The sequence below is a fragment of the Prionailurus bengalensis genome, chromosome A3, assembly GCF_016509475.1.
Source record: "Prionailurus bengalensis isolate Pbe53 chromosome A3, Fcat_Pben_1.1_paternal_pri, whole genome shotgun sequence".
Lineage (NCBI taxonomy): Eukaryota > Metazoa > Chordata > Mammalia > Carnivora > Felidae > Prionailurus > Prionailurus bengalensis.
This window is the reverse complement of record NC_057354.1, coordinates 25,611,026-25,627,830: the sequence shown is the minus strand read 5'-3', so window position 1 is coordinate 25,627,830 and position 16,805 is coordinate 25,611,026. Positions and strand designations below refer to the sequence as shown.

General features: G+C 48.6%; 1 protein-coding gene across 1 annotated transcript in view; it reads right to left on the bottom strand.

The window, feature by feature from the left end:
- Window positions 1-2,640: 2,640 nt before the first annotated feature.
- The window catches only part of SNTA1 (syntrophin alpha 1), a 28,536-nt gene continuing 14,371 nt past the window's right edge, over window positions 2,641-16,805 (bottom strand). Inside the window, exons 3-8 of the mRNA XM_043602577.1 lie at window positions 10,235-10,439; window positions 7,159-7,366; window positions 6,885-7,015; window positions 4,716-4,912; window positions 3,342-3,529; window positions 2,641-3,257 (exon numbers count right to left, since the gene is read on the bottom strand). Of these exons, the coding sequence (XP_043458512.1) occupies window positions 3,165-3,257; window positions 3,342-3,529; window positions 4,716-4,912; window positions 6,885-7,015; window positions 7,159-7,366; window positions 10,235-10,439 (1,022 nt within the window). The 3' untranslated portion in view covers window positions 2,641-3,164. The remainder of the gene's footprint in view (window positions 3,258-3,341; window positions 3,530-4,715; window positions 4,913-6,884; window positions 7,016-7,158; window positions 7,367-10,234; window positions 10,440-16,805) is intronic.

Here is a 16,805-nt window from a genome sequence, read left to right as displayed (position 1 = left end):
TGGCCTCTGCTTACTTTTACTTCCCCAACTTACTTCTAACATGTTCTCTCTAGTTGACTACACCTCAACTCTGTAACTTTATTTTGCTCCTTTCAATAAATACTCCAAGTACATGTTTATGTCAGAGTCTACTTAACAATTATCTTTCTGGAATGCTTTTTCCCAAAATTGTTTCTTGGCTGGTCCCTTCTCATTCTTCAGGTCTCACCTTAAATATCAGCTCTTCAGAGAGGCCCTCCCTGACCACTCCATATAACCTGCTCCCATCACTATCCCATCATTTTCTTCACGGTACTTGTCACTATCCAAAATGATGGCATTATTTATTTACTTGCCATTGCCTGAGAGCAGGGATACATTCTGTCTTGTCCGTTGCAACATCCCCAAGATCTAGCAGAGAGTCTAACTCATGGAAGAGCTTAATAAATAGTTGTTAAATGAATAAATGATTGCGTTGTGTTTTAGTCTGGGTTCTCCAAAAACAGACCCTGAGACAAGGATTTGAATGCAGGTAGGAGGTCTCAGGAAACATTGACAGGGTAGTCAGGGAAGGAGACAGGGTAGGGGAGATGGCCAATAAAGAATGTTACCATGGTGGCCATCTGGGGTTTAATTCTGTTGGGGAGTTCTGGGAAACCGTGTAGCACACATACCTCAGAATTATTACAGCCAAGAGGAGAGGAAGCTAGACTAGTTATATGCCAGCAGTCATGGTAGAAAGATGCTCCTATGTATATTAGTTCCTCAGCACTTCAGCTCTGTCTGGGCAGGGAGATCTGTGGTTTGGAAGAAAGTCCTGTGTCGATAAGGCACTGGCCCCAACACTCCGAACTGTAAGGCTCTGGGGGCCCTGACAGCCCCGCTGCAATGACTTCTCTAACTCCTCACTCCAACTCTATGAGGTTATTATTAGCGCACTTTAAGGCAAGAAAAGTGAAAATACAAAAGGTGATCACATGCTGAAGCTCACACAGCTACTGCACAGCAGAACTGGGATCCACCCACAGGCCAGGCTGATCCCAAAATGCTATTCTTACCACTGACTGACTAAGTGAAAGTCAGACTGGCTGGGTTCCCATTGAGGTTCTGACACTTACCATGATAGTCAAGGCCAAGTTAGTCATCCCTGCTGATTCCCAGTTTCTTTGCCTATTAAGTGGCTGCCATGTAGAGAATACACTGCTTTGGGGGTAAGAGGATGAAGAGGCAAATAAGGAGAGCATTTAGGAGGCTGTGGCAGTTGCCCAAAGACTGGAGTCTCGGACCATCGTGCTGTCTTGGGGCGGTGAGGATGATGGAAACAAACCTGGATTTCAGGAGTTTGGGATATACTGGAATTAAGCTCACACTGTCTACTTAGATGACTGCTGGCTACCAATTCAGTCAAAAATACAAAGGCAAACACAGGCTGAAAACCGTATCATGGTTCTTGATTTTGACTGTGGTTCTCCAGATAACCTAGAATGTGATCTGATCATTTGGGGTAACTATCAGTACTATGAAAGTATACCAGAATTCCTGGAAAATGCTTAAACTCTACAGACAAGTCCCTGGATACTCTGGGATCTAAAGACTCCAGTTAGAAAAATATTCAGGTTTACTGTCAAGTTGCAAAGGGAAGATGTCCTGTCCTAATATGGCCATGAAGCAGGGGACACAGGGGCACCGGTGCCACACAGAGCCCCACCATGGTGGCAGCGTCTATATCCCAGTGTGAGTTCTTTTGAGAGAGGAAGCTTTCACACTGCCACGGGTGGACAATGACCCTTATCCTTCCCTGGTGACACCCCCAGCCAAGCCCAGCTTATAATAGTCAAACTTCAGTGAGCATGCAGCCCCAGGAGCATGAAAATAAGTGCTTGTGGCTGTGGCCCCTGAGGCTGGGTATTTTTTTCCACAGCATTATTGCAACAAGAGCTGAATTTTAGCATATTCCTTTAGATGAACACCAGCTTCCGTGTCTCTTTGCGAGAAACCTCCTGTAAACCCCTAGAGTAGGTCAGGTCCCCACTGGCCCCTCTGTTATTTCCATGTCTGCCCAATCTGAATCACACATTTGATGGTGGGAGATCCTACTGAATTTCTGTTCCCTGTGCATGGGGACCTGTCAGTCTTAACTGCTTAGTCCAACACAATAGCCACCAGCCACACGTGGCTACTGAGCACTTGATATGCAGCTAATTTAATTGTCATAAGCACACTCAAGCAGCCCTATGGTTAGGCCCAGGTGGTGAGGAACTGGGGCTGCCTTCCCACAGCCACATGTGTGAGCAATGTCAGACATGGGTCCTGTAGCCCCAGTCAAGCTGTCACATGAGTGCAGCCCCAGCCAATACCTTGATTGCAACCTCGTAAAAGCCCCTGAGTCAAGAACATCCCAGCTTAGCCTTTCACATATTCCTGATCCACAGAACCTGAAAAATAATAAACATTCACTGTTCTAAGCTGTTAGATTTGGGGGTCATTTGTCACACAATAACAGATAACAAATAGACTTTCTTTATGGCCCTGTGGTTAAAGTCTGCTCTCCTCCAGAGAAAGGAGTCCCACTCCTGGGTCTGGTCCATCTTGGGACTGTGGGAGCCACCAAAGAGTCCAGAGGCCAAGGCACAAACCACAAACACTAGGCCAGGCTGCCTATGTACTCACAGGCTGTTTATTTATCCAAGAGTAAGGAGGAGAGAGGATGAAGAGAAAAACCAGATGCCCCATGGTGGTGGAGCTGAGGGGAGAAATGAACAGAAAGGTTCCTCCTCTTTCTCTTGCCATGGACCCCAGGGAACTCCCTTCGATGAGGCCTCTGAGGGTGGCTTAGGGGCCTCTAGGAGGCCTGGCAGTTGTTGTCTGGGGTCAGGATCCCCACAGGGGCAGGTCCCAGGCTCGGAATGGCTTTTGTGTACACAAAATATCTCTCTGCAAAAGGCACTGGTGTGGAGATGATGGGGCACCTGGGAGGCTACCCCATCACAGGCAGGATCCACTGTGTCCTGAGTCTGGGTCCCAGTCCCAAGACTATCCCAGCTTCCGTTAGAAGCTGGGACTCTGCACTCTTGTTCCTTTCCTCTCCCTTCCCTCAGCCCAGTGGTGAGCAGGCAGTCAGCGGAGGGCCAGGTCAGGCCATGTGGTAGATACCCTCTCTTCAGGGCTGGTGCATCCGGTGATCTCTAGGCCAAAAGCCCCAGGCGGGTGACTTTTGCCGAGAGGAAGGAGTGGATGATGAAGACCATGGTTTTGGGGCACGAATGCAGGTCCAGCTGCTGCAGGGTGGATGGAAAGAAGGGTCAGGAGCCCCATCCGGCCTGGCCTCCAGGAGAGCAAAGCCCCCCACCCCCTCTACTCACAATCTCTCCTTCAGCACCCCCGAAGTCCAGGAAAAGGAGGCTGGCACCATCATCTGAGGACATCTGCAGCTTCTCAAAGGGCTGCCGGAGCAGCACAGCTCGGGCCGCACCCGGCTCAGCCGCCCACAGTGTGAAGCCCTTGTCGATGTGCACAGAGAGGGTACAGGGACGGCCATTCCACGTGCAGGCTGCAGGGAGGCATGTGGGCACAGGCACAGCCAGCACCTCAGGGACCATAAGCCCCACCTCCAACCCTCACCAGCAACTCTGAAAATGGGGCTTCAATACCACCAGGGATGGGAAGCTCACTGCCTGTTATGTCATCTGTATATTCACCCTGCATGGAGTTGCCCCCACCCTAAAATACAGAAAACGGGCCCTCAGAGAAACAATACCCCACTTCTAGTCCCACTTTCAGCAACAACAAAAGTGGAACCAGAAAGAAGCACCTGGGTGGCTCAGTCGGCTAAGCATCGGACTCTTGATATCGGCTCAGGTTATGATCTCATGGTTTGTGGGTTTGAGCCCACGTCAGGCTCTGTGCTGACAGCATGGGGCCTGCTTGGGATTTTCTCTCTCTCCTCTCTCTGCCCCTCCCCCACTTGTGCTTGCTCTCTCTCTCTCAAAATAAATAAATAAACTTTAAAAACAAAAAGTGGATGGGGCGCCTGGGTGGCGCAGTCGGTTAAGCGTCTGACTTCAGCCAGGTCACGATCTCGCGGTCCGGGAGTTCAAGCCCCGCGTCGGGCTCTGGGCTGATGGCTCAGAGCCTGGAGCCTGTTTCCGATTCTGTGTCTCCCTCTCTCTCTGCCCCTCCCCCGTTCATGCTCTGTCTCTCTCTGTCCCAAAAATAAATTAAAAAACGTTGAAAAAAAAATTAAAAAAAAAAAAAAGTGGAAAGGGAAAGCTTAAACTCTGCCATGTACAGTAGGCCCGTTCCCTCCCTCCCTATAAAGGTATCAGTAGACCCACCAAGCATGGCCCTTGAAGACCTTAGAGACCTGTAGAATTGCCCCATTAAATGTGAATTCCAGATAAACAACGGATAATTGGGACATACTTATGCTAAAAAGGTGTTTGTTGTTTATCTGAAATTCACATTTAAGTGGCGTCCTATATTTTATTTGGCAACCCTACTCCAGGCACAATCTCTCACAACTTCACCACTGTAATCACAAACCCAGGGCAAGAAAACCCAGGGAAAAGGGTCTCACTACCCACCGGGGCACCTGCACAGCCAAAAAAAAGAGACTGTGGAGACCCCAAACCCCACTTTATATGCCCCTCCTGAAGCACCTGAAGAAGAAAGTTTGAATGCCTCTGGGGGTAAGAGGCTCATTACCAGAGAGGCACTCCCAGATCCACCCAGCCCACCTGTAGACACCTCCTGCACACCCTCGGCAGCCCGGTGACAGCCATCCACCAGTTGGCGGGTCCAGGCAGCCAGCTCCTGTGGTGACTCCACGCTGAACAGGTGAGTGTCCACACCGTGACGTGTGCCCGTGCGCAAGGCAAAAGAGAGCTCTGCATCATAGGGCACCGAACCCTTGGAGGGGCCTGAGTGCACCAGCCTAGGGGCAGGGGGCAGAGGGCTAAGTATAAGGCCTCAGACAGTCAGGAAATAGTTCTGGGCCAAGGGGGTGGTGACCTGGGAAGGGACCTGTGACTCCTTTACCATATAATCAGGGAACAGGACTTCCAGAAGGGCCCCGATTGACTCACAAGAGCCCACCTCTTGCCACCCTCCCCCTTGATCCCTCTGCTCCAGCCATACTAGTGTCTTCAGACACACCCAGCACATTCTTGCCTCAGCACTTCTGCATATGCTGTTCCCTCCATCAAGTACACTCTTCCCCGATTATCTGCACGACTCACTCCCTCACTTCTTTCAGATCTTTGCTCAAATGTCGTCTCCTCTGAGAAGCCCTCCCTGAACTTCCTGTCTAAAATAGTACCCCTGGAACTCACTAGCCTTACTTTTCATCATGATACCAGAAATTATACTTATTCTTTATTTGTTTCCATTGGTTTTTGATTGTCTCTTTCACTAGAATATCTTCTAGGATACGAATTTTTGTCTTATTTGTTCACCACTCTATTTTCAGCAATTAAACCAATGCTGAGCATATAGTAGATCTTAAATAAACTCTTGTGACCTGAATTCATGAGTCACTTGATTAGTTTGGCAATCCATGACCTGCTTGTCCTTGGCAGACAGGCAGCTCCTAACACATAGGCCAGAGCCCCACCCAGAGGAAAAGGCATGAGCAGCAAGGGCCTGGGCCTTCAGTTTCATTCCCATTTGCTGTGTAACCTTGGGCAGCTTACTGCCCCTCTCTGGGCAACAGCCTCAGAGTTCTGGCCCTTAGCCCTCTTCAGTTCCTCATTCCACACACACTCTCTCTTATAGCTTCAGCTCCCCCCAGAGCTGCTGCTGACACCCAGTTTTCCATCTTCCAGCCCAGAACTACAAACCCACAAGTCCCCAAGATTCCTATCTAAGCCCCTCTCTGTCCCCAACACACTGGAGCATCTTGCTCCAGCCTCCCCGCTTTGCACTCTCACCCCTAGTCCCACTGCCCACCGGACCCCAACTCCAACACCCCCCCCATTCATCCATTCATCCTGTCCACCTCCCTCACCCTCCCCATCTGGCAAACACTAAGCCCAGTTAATTTTACCACCCGTGTGTCTTCCAATGCAAATGCGGCCTTTCTTCTCCATCTGCTGCCTCCACCCACCTCCACCATCTCTCCTGCATGACTGCACCAGCCTCCCAGCTTCCATCCTGCCCCCTCCACTGAATTTTCCACATGGCAACCACAGAGAGTCTTCTAAAACACAACCCAAGTCACCTCACTCCCAGGCTAAAACCCTTCCACTCCGCCACAACTCTTAAGATAGAACTAGCATTCCTTAACCAGGGACTAGAGGTTCTGTAAGATCAGGCCCTGACAACTCTCTGTTTCATTTCTCTCCATTTCTTGTACAGATTCTACATACTGGCTATAGCACACTCAAAGATCTATGAACATGCACCAGCCCTTAATACTTCTGTACTTTTGACCGTGTTGTTCTGTGTGAGATGACCTTCCACTCTTTCTTAAAGAGCAAACTTCTATTCAACCATCAAAGTCCAGCTCAATATCACCTCCAGCTAAAGCCTTCCCCATCAGGCCAGGCAGAGTTAAGTGGTTCCTTCACCTCCACGCTTGAAGGCCGTCAGCCTCCCCCACCAGACTGGATACTCCCTGAGGGCAGACTGTTGGGATCAGCTCCCTGTCCCCTGAACTATGCTCCACTAGGTTGGGCAGAGTAGGTGTCAATCAGTGAGTGACTGGTGGGACCTCACATCCTTCTGTTGCAAACCGCCATCTTACAGATGAAGAAACTGAGGCCCAGACAAGATAGAGGTTTGCTTCAGGTCACGTGGGAAATAACTCAGGGCAGAGTGGGGCTGGGGTCCCCCACGTCTGAGACCCATCGAGAGCATCATCCCCCAACCTCTGGGTGAGACATACACCCCTGCCTGCCCATGGATACCTGGTGGCAATGAGTGGGGCAGTACGGGCTGGCTGGCTCAGAGCCTCCCGGGTCTGGGGTAGATGGCAGTAGAGAAGCAGCTCCTTCTCGGTCAGCAAGGCCAGGGTAGGTGCCGTGCCCCCACTGGGCAGCTGCAGGGGGCAAGGCAACAGTGAGGTGGGGCAGGGAGGGGAGAGGTCAGAGGGCCAGGGTGGAGTGAGATGATAAATGGGAATGGGGTTAGCTCCAGGGGAGGGGATAGAGGTAGCGGACAGATGCCTGGCCCAGCAGGCACCTGCTCAGTCAGCCAGCCGATCTGCTTGATGTCCTGGCTCCCAGCTGTGCTGGTGGCTGCCAGCAGTGCCTGCAGCTCGTCCTTGACCCAAGGCATCAGAGCGTTGACTTGGGCCTGGATGGCAGCTGCCCACGACTTTGCGCTAGCCTCATCCTTGGCCCTCAGGAAGAGGGTGTCTTGGCCATCTGCTGAACAGATCTCCAAATACCTGCAGGCACAAATAGAACGGAGGGGAGGACAAGTCCATTAGGCTGCAGCTGCCCAACCTTGAAATCTGGCCCGAAACCCCATTCGCTGCAAGACCAGGAGAAACCACAGGGTGTCCACGAGACAATCGGGAGCGATACTCACTGCTGGGGCTCCAGCCCAAACTGGGGCTTCATGGGGTCTAGGGACAAGAGACTACGACATACATACACAGAACCATATACATACAAATTAAACACATACTCAAACATGTGTGATAGGAGCCAAAATCACTGTGTGAGGATTCGTGATCTTACTCTTTTCTCCTGGTTTCTAAGGAGAAGGATTCTCCTGCTAGACCAGCTCCCAGCTCCCAGCTTTTCCTTTGTGGCACAGGACCAAAGTGATACACTGCAAGGGGGGCGGGGAGCACAGAAACTGGAGAGGCTTGAGAGGCCAAGTCAGTCTACCCAGAAAGAGCTGGAGCTGGAGGAGTGAAGGAGGAAGAAGGGAGGAGGGATTGTGGACAAGTGTGGGGGAAGAGTTTCAGGGAGGTACCAAGAGGACTAGTGACAGGGAAAGGATTTTAAAATGTTATGTGGAATATTAAAGATTCGCTCCTCTTTGGCCTTTCTGTAACAGATGAAGCAGGGCAGAATCTGAAAGATGGCTCACACAATACCCAACCCCCTTCACCTTTGCCTCCCTCCACTGCAGAGCGAGGAAGCAAGATACTTGAATTCCCACCTCCCTTGCAACCAGGGCTGGCCAGGGGACCCAGGTCTGACCATGAGATACAGCCAGAAGTCTCTGGGGAGGGTGCCCCCTCCCAAGGGAAGGTAAAGCTTCCCTAGATGTGGTGGTTACTCTCCAAAGATGGCCTCCACCAAATCCATCCCTCTCTGAACATCCAGTCCACTTTTCTCATCAAGAGGTGAAGCTTATTTCTCTTCTCCTTGACCTTGTAACTTGGTTTGACAAATACAATGTGGCAGAAGTGACATTCTGGCATTCCTGAGCCACCACAAAATCCAAGTACCCAGGGACCAACTACCCAGATAGAACAAACAAGGCATGTGGAAAGGACTTCTGGAAAGAGGAATGCTCAGCCAGCCCCTAGCTGTTCCAACCGTTCCAGCTGAGGCAGCAGACATGGGGGCAAAGCGGCCATCTTGTACTTCCAGCCCCAGCAGGTGCCACATAGAGCGGAAGAACTGGCCAGCCGAGCCAGCCCGGGTTACAGAATTGTAAGAAATAATAAACTGCTATCTTCTAAGCCACTCAATTTTCGGATGGTCTGTTATGCAGCAAGAGAACAAAATGCAAGGAGAAAATTTCCTTTGCCTTTTGCCTTCTTCCCATCTGGAACATGGGCACATGTTTGGGCATGCAGCCACCATTCTGCCTCCAAGAAGAAAATACACAATAAAAATGGCAGAGGAAGAAGCTGGAAGGCTGGTTCCTCAAAGGCATTCTTGACCCATGTTTCTTAAACATGTGGAAAAATAAATCCCTCATTTATTTAAGTCATTGCAGATTCGCATTTCTGATACTTGTAGCCCGACATAATCCTAAAACTTAGTAAAAGCTTGAAATATTTTTCATTTTTATTTTGGTTACCAGATTGTGTTCCTTTGACTGGAACATTGTGCCAATATGGAACCACAGTTATATTCATGTTACACACGTTACATATGTGCACATGGTCGAGCACGTGTGCATGCATGCACATACACATATGAATATTAACACAAACATGCACCAACACGTATGCACAAATCTACACCCATAGCCATGCAAATGCGTACATATACACACAAAGTTTTTGCGTTTACACGTCAACTACATGTGCACACACAGAAATGTGTGATATCTGGGATCAGGCTGGAAACCACGATTAACCTAATCATGTAAGTAAGTCTCAGGAAGGACTAATACCACCTTACCTTCACTCAATACAAAAGGCCCCTTTGGTGGAACACCTTAAGTGACCTGTGAATCACCAGTTCTTGCTTCATGGGGGCAGTCTGGGGCTGGGGCATCGAGTAGTGCTAAAAGATTTGGAGCTGAACCTCCAGGTCAATGTTGGGCATCTGCCTGGCCTTGACCCGGCTGTAACTAGTACCCACAGCACAAGCCTTTTATGCTCATGCCATATACACACTACCCCCAATACTGCATACCCCACTTGATCAACATATATTCCATTCACCCACCACCATCACTCAGGCACCTACAATTTCTAAAGCAGAGAGGGCTACCTGGAATGAGGCAAGTTCCATCCCTTCCTGGTTGTGTGATCTTGGGCAGGTTACTTCCTCTCTCTGTTCTCATCTACAAAATGGGGGTGAAATAATAGGACTTTGCTCATAGGGTCGCTGTCAGAGTTGAATTAAAATGTGCATGGTAAACACTCAATATTGTTGGTTGTTACCAATCTTACCATCAGTGACCTGTTAAGGGCTGCTCATATGTGAAGGTTGGTATTTTCCATGGCCCTGACACAAATGTTACTAGACATCTAAGAACCTCAGCAGAGTTAGAAGAGACTTGAAGGGACCACTGGGTCTGAAAACTTTATTTCCCAGTGAGGAAGCTACAGGTCAGTGAGGAAAAGGGACTAGTCCACGGAGAACCAGGACTGGAGCCCAGGGTTCTTCCGCAGACCAAGCTCCTTCTCAGATGTGAACTGCTCAGAGGAAGAAGAGAGAAGCAAAGCATACCATCATCCCCTTAACTTGACTCTTACATCCATTCAACAAACATTTCTCAAGCCCCACTATGTTCAGACTTTGTACTGCCCACTTGCAACACAGGGCTATCTTTCCCTTGGTCCCACCACTTAACACCAAGGCATATCTGTCTGAGCTGCTCCCCACCCCAGATTTACCTGGGCTCCGGGTCAGTGGGGGTGCACCTCCTCGAGACATATGCCATCTTCAAGGATATGTGTTTGGCATCACTGATGTCCCGGGGTGGGGGGCCAGGGGAAGACAGCTGTCGCTGAAGGGGTGAAGCAGGAGGCGAGTCCCAGCCAACCGAAGTCCCGCCGGCAGAGTTCTTGAAATACGGTGAGACCTCTTTCATGTACTTGACTGGTCAGAGCACAGGTCAGTAGTTACTGTTGTGACATGGGCTCCCATGTGGCACACATCACAACTGTCAGTAATTCATAAGGGTTTAATTTATGTCCAATATCACTATCCTTCTCTAGGCCAAAGTCTCTGACAGAGCAGTGTGGTAGAAAATACTGGATGCATGCCAACATCCAAGCTCTCATGTTTCCCCTGGTTTATAGATCCATGCCACCTGGAAGACAGACCACAGCTCCCAGCCTCCTTTGCAGTTAGGTGTGGCCATGTGACTAAATCTAACCAAGTAAGCAGAAGCGTTTGGATTTTGGGGATGACTGCCTAAAGGGAATGGACAACAACTACAACAAGGCAGTGAAAGAGCACTGAACAGGAGTCAGGAGATGTGACTGCTCTGCCACAGGCCCCTTGTTTGCTTCTATTTCTTCAGCCTGCTCATCTGCAAAGAGGAAGCATTGAATGAGATAGTCCTGTGGGACAGGCTAGCAATTGTCATCCGATATAGCAATAGCCTCCCAGCTTAAGACTTCATTTTCCAGGCTCCTTTATAGCTATACGTGCTTATGTGGTCTAGTCTGGCCAATAGAATGAGAGCAGAAGGGATGTGTGCCGCTACCACATTCTGCCTATTAAAGAAAGGGGCATACCCTTCCTTTCCTCCTCTTTTCCCCTGACAGAGTTGAGCTAGCTGGGACACAGACTGGTGAAGCACCATCTTGACAATGAGGACATGAGCCACAGTCTAAGGGAGGCTGACCACAAAACAGAAACAAATGGATGCTGGCCCTTGGAGATGCCATGTCAGACTTGGACAGTTACCTAAGAAACATAGCATAAGAAACAAGCAGCATAACTTGTACCCTAACCAATATAGGTGCTCTTAGCTCTGACCAAACATCATTGAGTAAGTATAGTAGACACCTTCTAAAATAGCATCGTCCAGGGGTGCCTGGGTGGCTCAGTCGGTTAAGCGGCCGACTTCGGCTCAGGTCATGATCTCATGGTCCGTGAGTTCGAGCCCCGCGTTGGACTCTGTGCTGACAGCTCAGAGCCTGGAGCCTGTTTCAGATTCTGTGTCTCCCTCTCTCTGACCCTCCCCCGTTCATGCTCTGTCTCTCTCCATCTCAAAAATAAATAAACATTAAAAAAAATTTAAATAGCATCGTCCAACAGATTTTTCTGTGATTATGTTAATGTTCCATATATACACTGTCCAATACAGTAGCCACTAGCCACATATGGCTATTAAGCACTTGAAATGTGGCTAGTACAGGTGAGGAACTAAATTTTTACTTTCATTTAATCTTAGTTTAAAATTAAATTCGAATAGCCATTTGGAACTAATGGTGGCCACACTGGACAGCAGAGTTCTAGGATAACAGCTTTGATCTACTTCTCTGCCCAATGAACCCAGAAATTCACGTTCAGATATGTGATCCTGCCGTTCTGGATATGCTACCTGGACCAGAGTGAACACCTGACCCACACTAGTATACCCAAATTGACAGTAGGAGAGATCCTCGGCTGGTATCTTGAACAAACTTGAATGCTATGGGGACAACCACCTTCTGCTGTGAAGAGGAGAAAGCTGGTTTATAAGAGAGAAAATTAGTGGAGATGCATGTTGAGAGACAGACGGAAGGCCCTGCCAATCGCCGGTTAACGCTCTTGTTTCTGATACTCGTCCTTTAGAATGTCAAACTGCCATCCCAACAGCAGTTGTGATATTTGCAGCCAAAAGAGTCTTGACTGGGGCCTCGACCAATGCCTTTTTAGAAAAGGCAGATCTCGCTAACAATGCAGCTACAAGTGAAAGGCAACATGATGAGAAGGTTGATCTAAGAAGAGCCTGTGGGAGTACAGATTCAGAAACAAGTCAGTTTTCTTGAATACCTACCATCTGCCAGGTATTGGACGGGCCCTAGGTAGGACTGGAATGGTAAACATATGCACTTGCGCTACCCTTTCTTTGTCCCTTGCTCATGGAAGACACCATAAATCAATCATAGTGCTTTATGGCAGCCATTACCAATCCATCAAGGCTAATTGGTAATAAAATATTTTGGTCATTCTTGTTATATTTATTAGATGAGTTGGGCTGCAAATAATAGAATATTATAGAATAGATAGAATAGAATAGATAAAAGTGCCTTAAGAAATAAAGATATTTATAATTTCACATAACAAGAAATCTAGAGGCACTTGGCTGGCTCAGTTGGTAGAACATGCAACTCTTGATGTCAGGGTTGTGAGTTCAAGCCCCATGTTGGGTGCAGAGTCTACTAAAATACAAATAATTAAAAATTAAATAAAATGCTATTTAAAAAAAATCTAGAGGAAGGCAATCTAGGATTGGTTCAGTGACTCAATTAAATTGAAAGCAGGGTAGGGGCGCCTGGGTGGCGCAGTCGGTTGAGCGTCCGACTTCAGCCAGGTCACGATCTCGCGGTCCGGGAGTTCGAGCCCCGCGTCAGGCTCTGGGCTGATGGCTCAGAGCCTGGAGCCTGTTTCCAATTCTGTGTCTCCCTCTCTCTCTGCCCCTCCCCCGTTCATGCTCTGTCTCTCTCTGTCCCAAAAATAAATAAACGTTGAAAAAAAAAATTTAAAAAAAAAAAAATTGAAAGCAGGGTAGACCCCTGTGCCATTCTCTTGGCCTTCCCCTCATGACCACAAGATGGCTGCCACAGCTCAAGCCAATCATTCCTTACATGACAAAACCCAAAGCAGGAAGGGAGAAGACAGGCAGTAAAAGGTTTTCTCCTCACAACTCCCTTATCAGAGAGGTAAATATTCCCATGAAGCCTTTTATCTCATTGGCCTGACTGGGCTCCATGACCACTTCTAGCACAATCATTAGTAAAAAGGGAATAGTCATGACTTAGACCAATCACAATTCAGCCTCAGGAGCTGATCATATTTCCACCCAATAAAATCAGGCTTCTATTAGCAAGGAAGAAGGGGAAATAGTTGGTAGATTTGCCCTAGTATCTGGACTGTTCCAAATTTTTTTAAGTTTATTTATTTATTTTGAGAGAGAGAGACCAAGCAGGGGAGGGGCAGAGAGAAAAGGAGAGAGAATCCCAAGCAGGCTCCACACTGTCAGCACAGAGCCTGATGTGGGGCCTGAACCCACAAACCATGAGACCAAGACCTAAGCCAAAACCAAGAGTCGGCCACTCAACAGACTGAGCAACCCAGACACCACTTTCCCAATTCTGATGAGTAGCAGTCTCCTCATCCACTAAGAGGTGCCTATGCCTGCTAGCCCTTGGGAAGCCTCCATTACTCTCCCCTCAACTACTATGCCCTCATGGCCATCTGACTTGCTAGCCATCTGACTTCTGCAGTCAAAGCCCAGCCAGTATGCTCTGCCTGAGAGCAGACAAGCCAAGAAGGGGTGAGGAAGCAGCTCTTGGCCCAGCTCCCTGGAAAAAACAGATAAGAAGCTATTTCTATCACAGAAGACTGTCCCTCAGGTTCAGACAGGATCCAAGACAAATAGCAGTGAGAATGAAAGGGAGTTACAAACCCTATTGGGGTTGAAAGAGCAGTTAAGTTGAAAATAAGTGCAGGATTTTTTTTTTTTTTTTGAGAGAACCAAGACTAGGTCTGAAAGTTGGGAACTAGGACTAAAATTGACTCAATGACTCATCCTCATCATTACAGCAGTGACTTACCCCAGGACTGACTACTGGATTATGTCTCAAGGGGTGATAGAGCTGGGACACATCACAGCCTATCTGACAGCCAAACCATTTCCCCCTTTCTTTGCTAACAGAACTCTGAGCCCTACAGATTGGGCTTCTCCCCAAACAAGGAAGAAAATCATGATTGGTCAAAGTTAATCATGATCTTTCCATCCCTCTTGCTTGTGATTGGTTTAGATAGAGGCAGATGATACAATTCTGGCCAATGAGAAGTGAGGGAAAGTATATTCCCTTCCCTTCCTCTCCTCTAGCCTTTAAAAGTTGCTGGGAGGGAAGTTGGTCCCAAAGCAATGATAGTCACTTTTTTTTTAATTTTTTAAATTTACTATTTTATTTATTTTGAGAGAGACACAGAGAGAGGGGTGGGGAGAGAGAGAATCCCAAGCAGGGTCCACACTGTCAGCTCAGAGCCCGACATGGGGCTCGAACTCACAAACCATGAGATCCTGACCTGAGCCGAAATCAAGAGTCAGACGTTCAACCAACTGAGCCACTTAGGTGCCCCAATAGTCACTTTTTAAGTACAAGCATGCTTAAACACACTAAGAATGGTGAGGTGTTAAATTAATTTACCCTACAGACATGCTGCTTTTAGGTATTCTGGAAGAAAACTCGTTTCCTTCAATGTTTAAACCTCTTTGAATTGAGTCCTATTACTTGCAGAGAAAAGCACCCTGGTTGATAAAGTCCTCCCGCCCCCTACACCACATGGGGAGGCTACAACTGATATATCCCCCTGCTGTAACCAGCCACATCCCTCCCCTGACCAAAGTTCTGCCCTGGCTCCCATCATCAAAATCCAAGACTCTTCAGGACCTGGGCCTTGCCTACACCTGGCTTTACCTCCTGCCACATCCCAAATCTCACTCTCTAGTCTAATCATCCTGGCCTTCTCAGAGCTCAAAGAAACTGCATGAGTTTCCAAATGTCCACACCTTTCAAAATGCAGTTCCCTTTGCACAGAATGCCCTTAGTACATAGTTTAGAGACAGGCACTCTTGAGTTTGCATTCCAGCTCCAGCACTGTCTAGCTGTGTGACCATGGACAAGGAAATTCAGTTGTCTGCAAGTTAATAACAGAGGAATAACAATGTCTACTTCAGAGAGATGTTAGAATTAAATGAGATGCCATAAAACATGTGGCACAAGTCGGGGACTCAAGAAACATGAGTTTCTTACCTATCAGCTACCCCTGCCCTTCATAGAACTCTGCTGTGATTTTGTGGGTTGGGGCTGTCTCTCTCACCAAAATGGAAGCTCCTAGAGGACAGAAGCTGGACTTGATTTGAACCCAGAGTTAATGTTCTATGAATGGAGAAACGAATGCCAGGGCCGGACAGGTTCACTCAAGAGGGAGAAGTTGCCACACTCCAGCCCAGCCCAGTCCCGTCACCCCACTGGGAAGCCTTTCCAGATGCCCACTCTGGATCCACCACACCCATCATTCTGCAGACCCCTAGACCACACTCCGCTATGTGTCTGTGTGGGAGTTTGTGGGCCCCACCAGGCTGGGAGCACTGTGAGGGCAGGGACCTCATCTGACTTATCTCTGTGTCCCCAGAATCCAGCAGGGATCTCCTATGCTACGTGTTCAGCAGATGAACATTTGTCAACTTTGAAGCCAGAGAAACTGCTAGAGCCCCTGCTCACCCGTCTGGGCCATCCCAGAACTGGGTCCTCCTTCTCCTTTCCCACAGAAACATACTATAAATGGACAGCCTACCAGCCGGTGCCCAAAACAGGGCTTGGGTTTCACAAACTAATTGGCTTGTCCCAGAGTTGGGGGTGGGGTGCTGGGGGCCCCAGAGTATGGCCATAAATAGCCCAGCTCTGAGGCCTCCTCCCTGCTCTGATTTCTGTCTGAGTCACCCGACCAGGCAGGGTGGGGCTATCGAAAAGCAGTGGCCTGAGAGCTGATGGCCCTGTGGTCAGCATTCTTGAGACTCCAAAGATAAGCCCAGCTGGTATCTACACCCTCCCCAGCCAAGCTCCTGGCCCAGGAGCCCCAGGAGTCTGGTAAAGCAGTGACACATGGGCTTTTCCTCCCCAAGAAAGCTAAGACATACATAGAACACCCTGCCCCTTGCAGAGGCCCCAGTTCCCAGGGACTTCCTGCTCTGCCAACAAAAGACAGGCCCCAGCCCTGGCCCCAAAAGATTCTACTAGAAACACAAGGAACTGAGACAGGGCAGGACCATTCACCTGGCCCAGTACAATTGGGAGGGAACATATGTGCTTCAGGGATACATCTGTTTTGGCTCAACATAGTATTCCCAGCACGTATCCCAGTGCTCAATAAATGTTTGTGACTGAATGTGCTGGCTGTGAGTCTTGGCTGAAGCCTGCCATCTAAGCTCAAGCTGTTCCTTGTCTGTTCAGTGGGTGGTCACTTACTTGCCCCTACCAGAAAGTACACGGCCTATCCAATTGTTTACTAGGCTATACTCTCTCCTCCAACCAAAATGTCAGTTCCATGAGAGCAGGGACCTATTTTCTTGTTCACTAGAGGATCCTCAGAATCTAGTATAGTACCAGGTAATCAGGTACTGACATATAGTACCAGGTAATCAGGAAGTATGAGATTTGTTAAATGAATGAATATAGACAGGCCTGAGGCTTCTCATCCTGGAAAGAAAACATTGAATGCGGGCTCTGAAGTGAG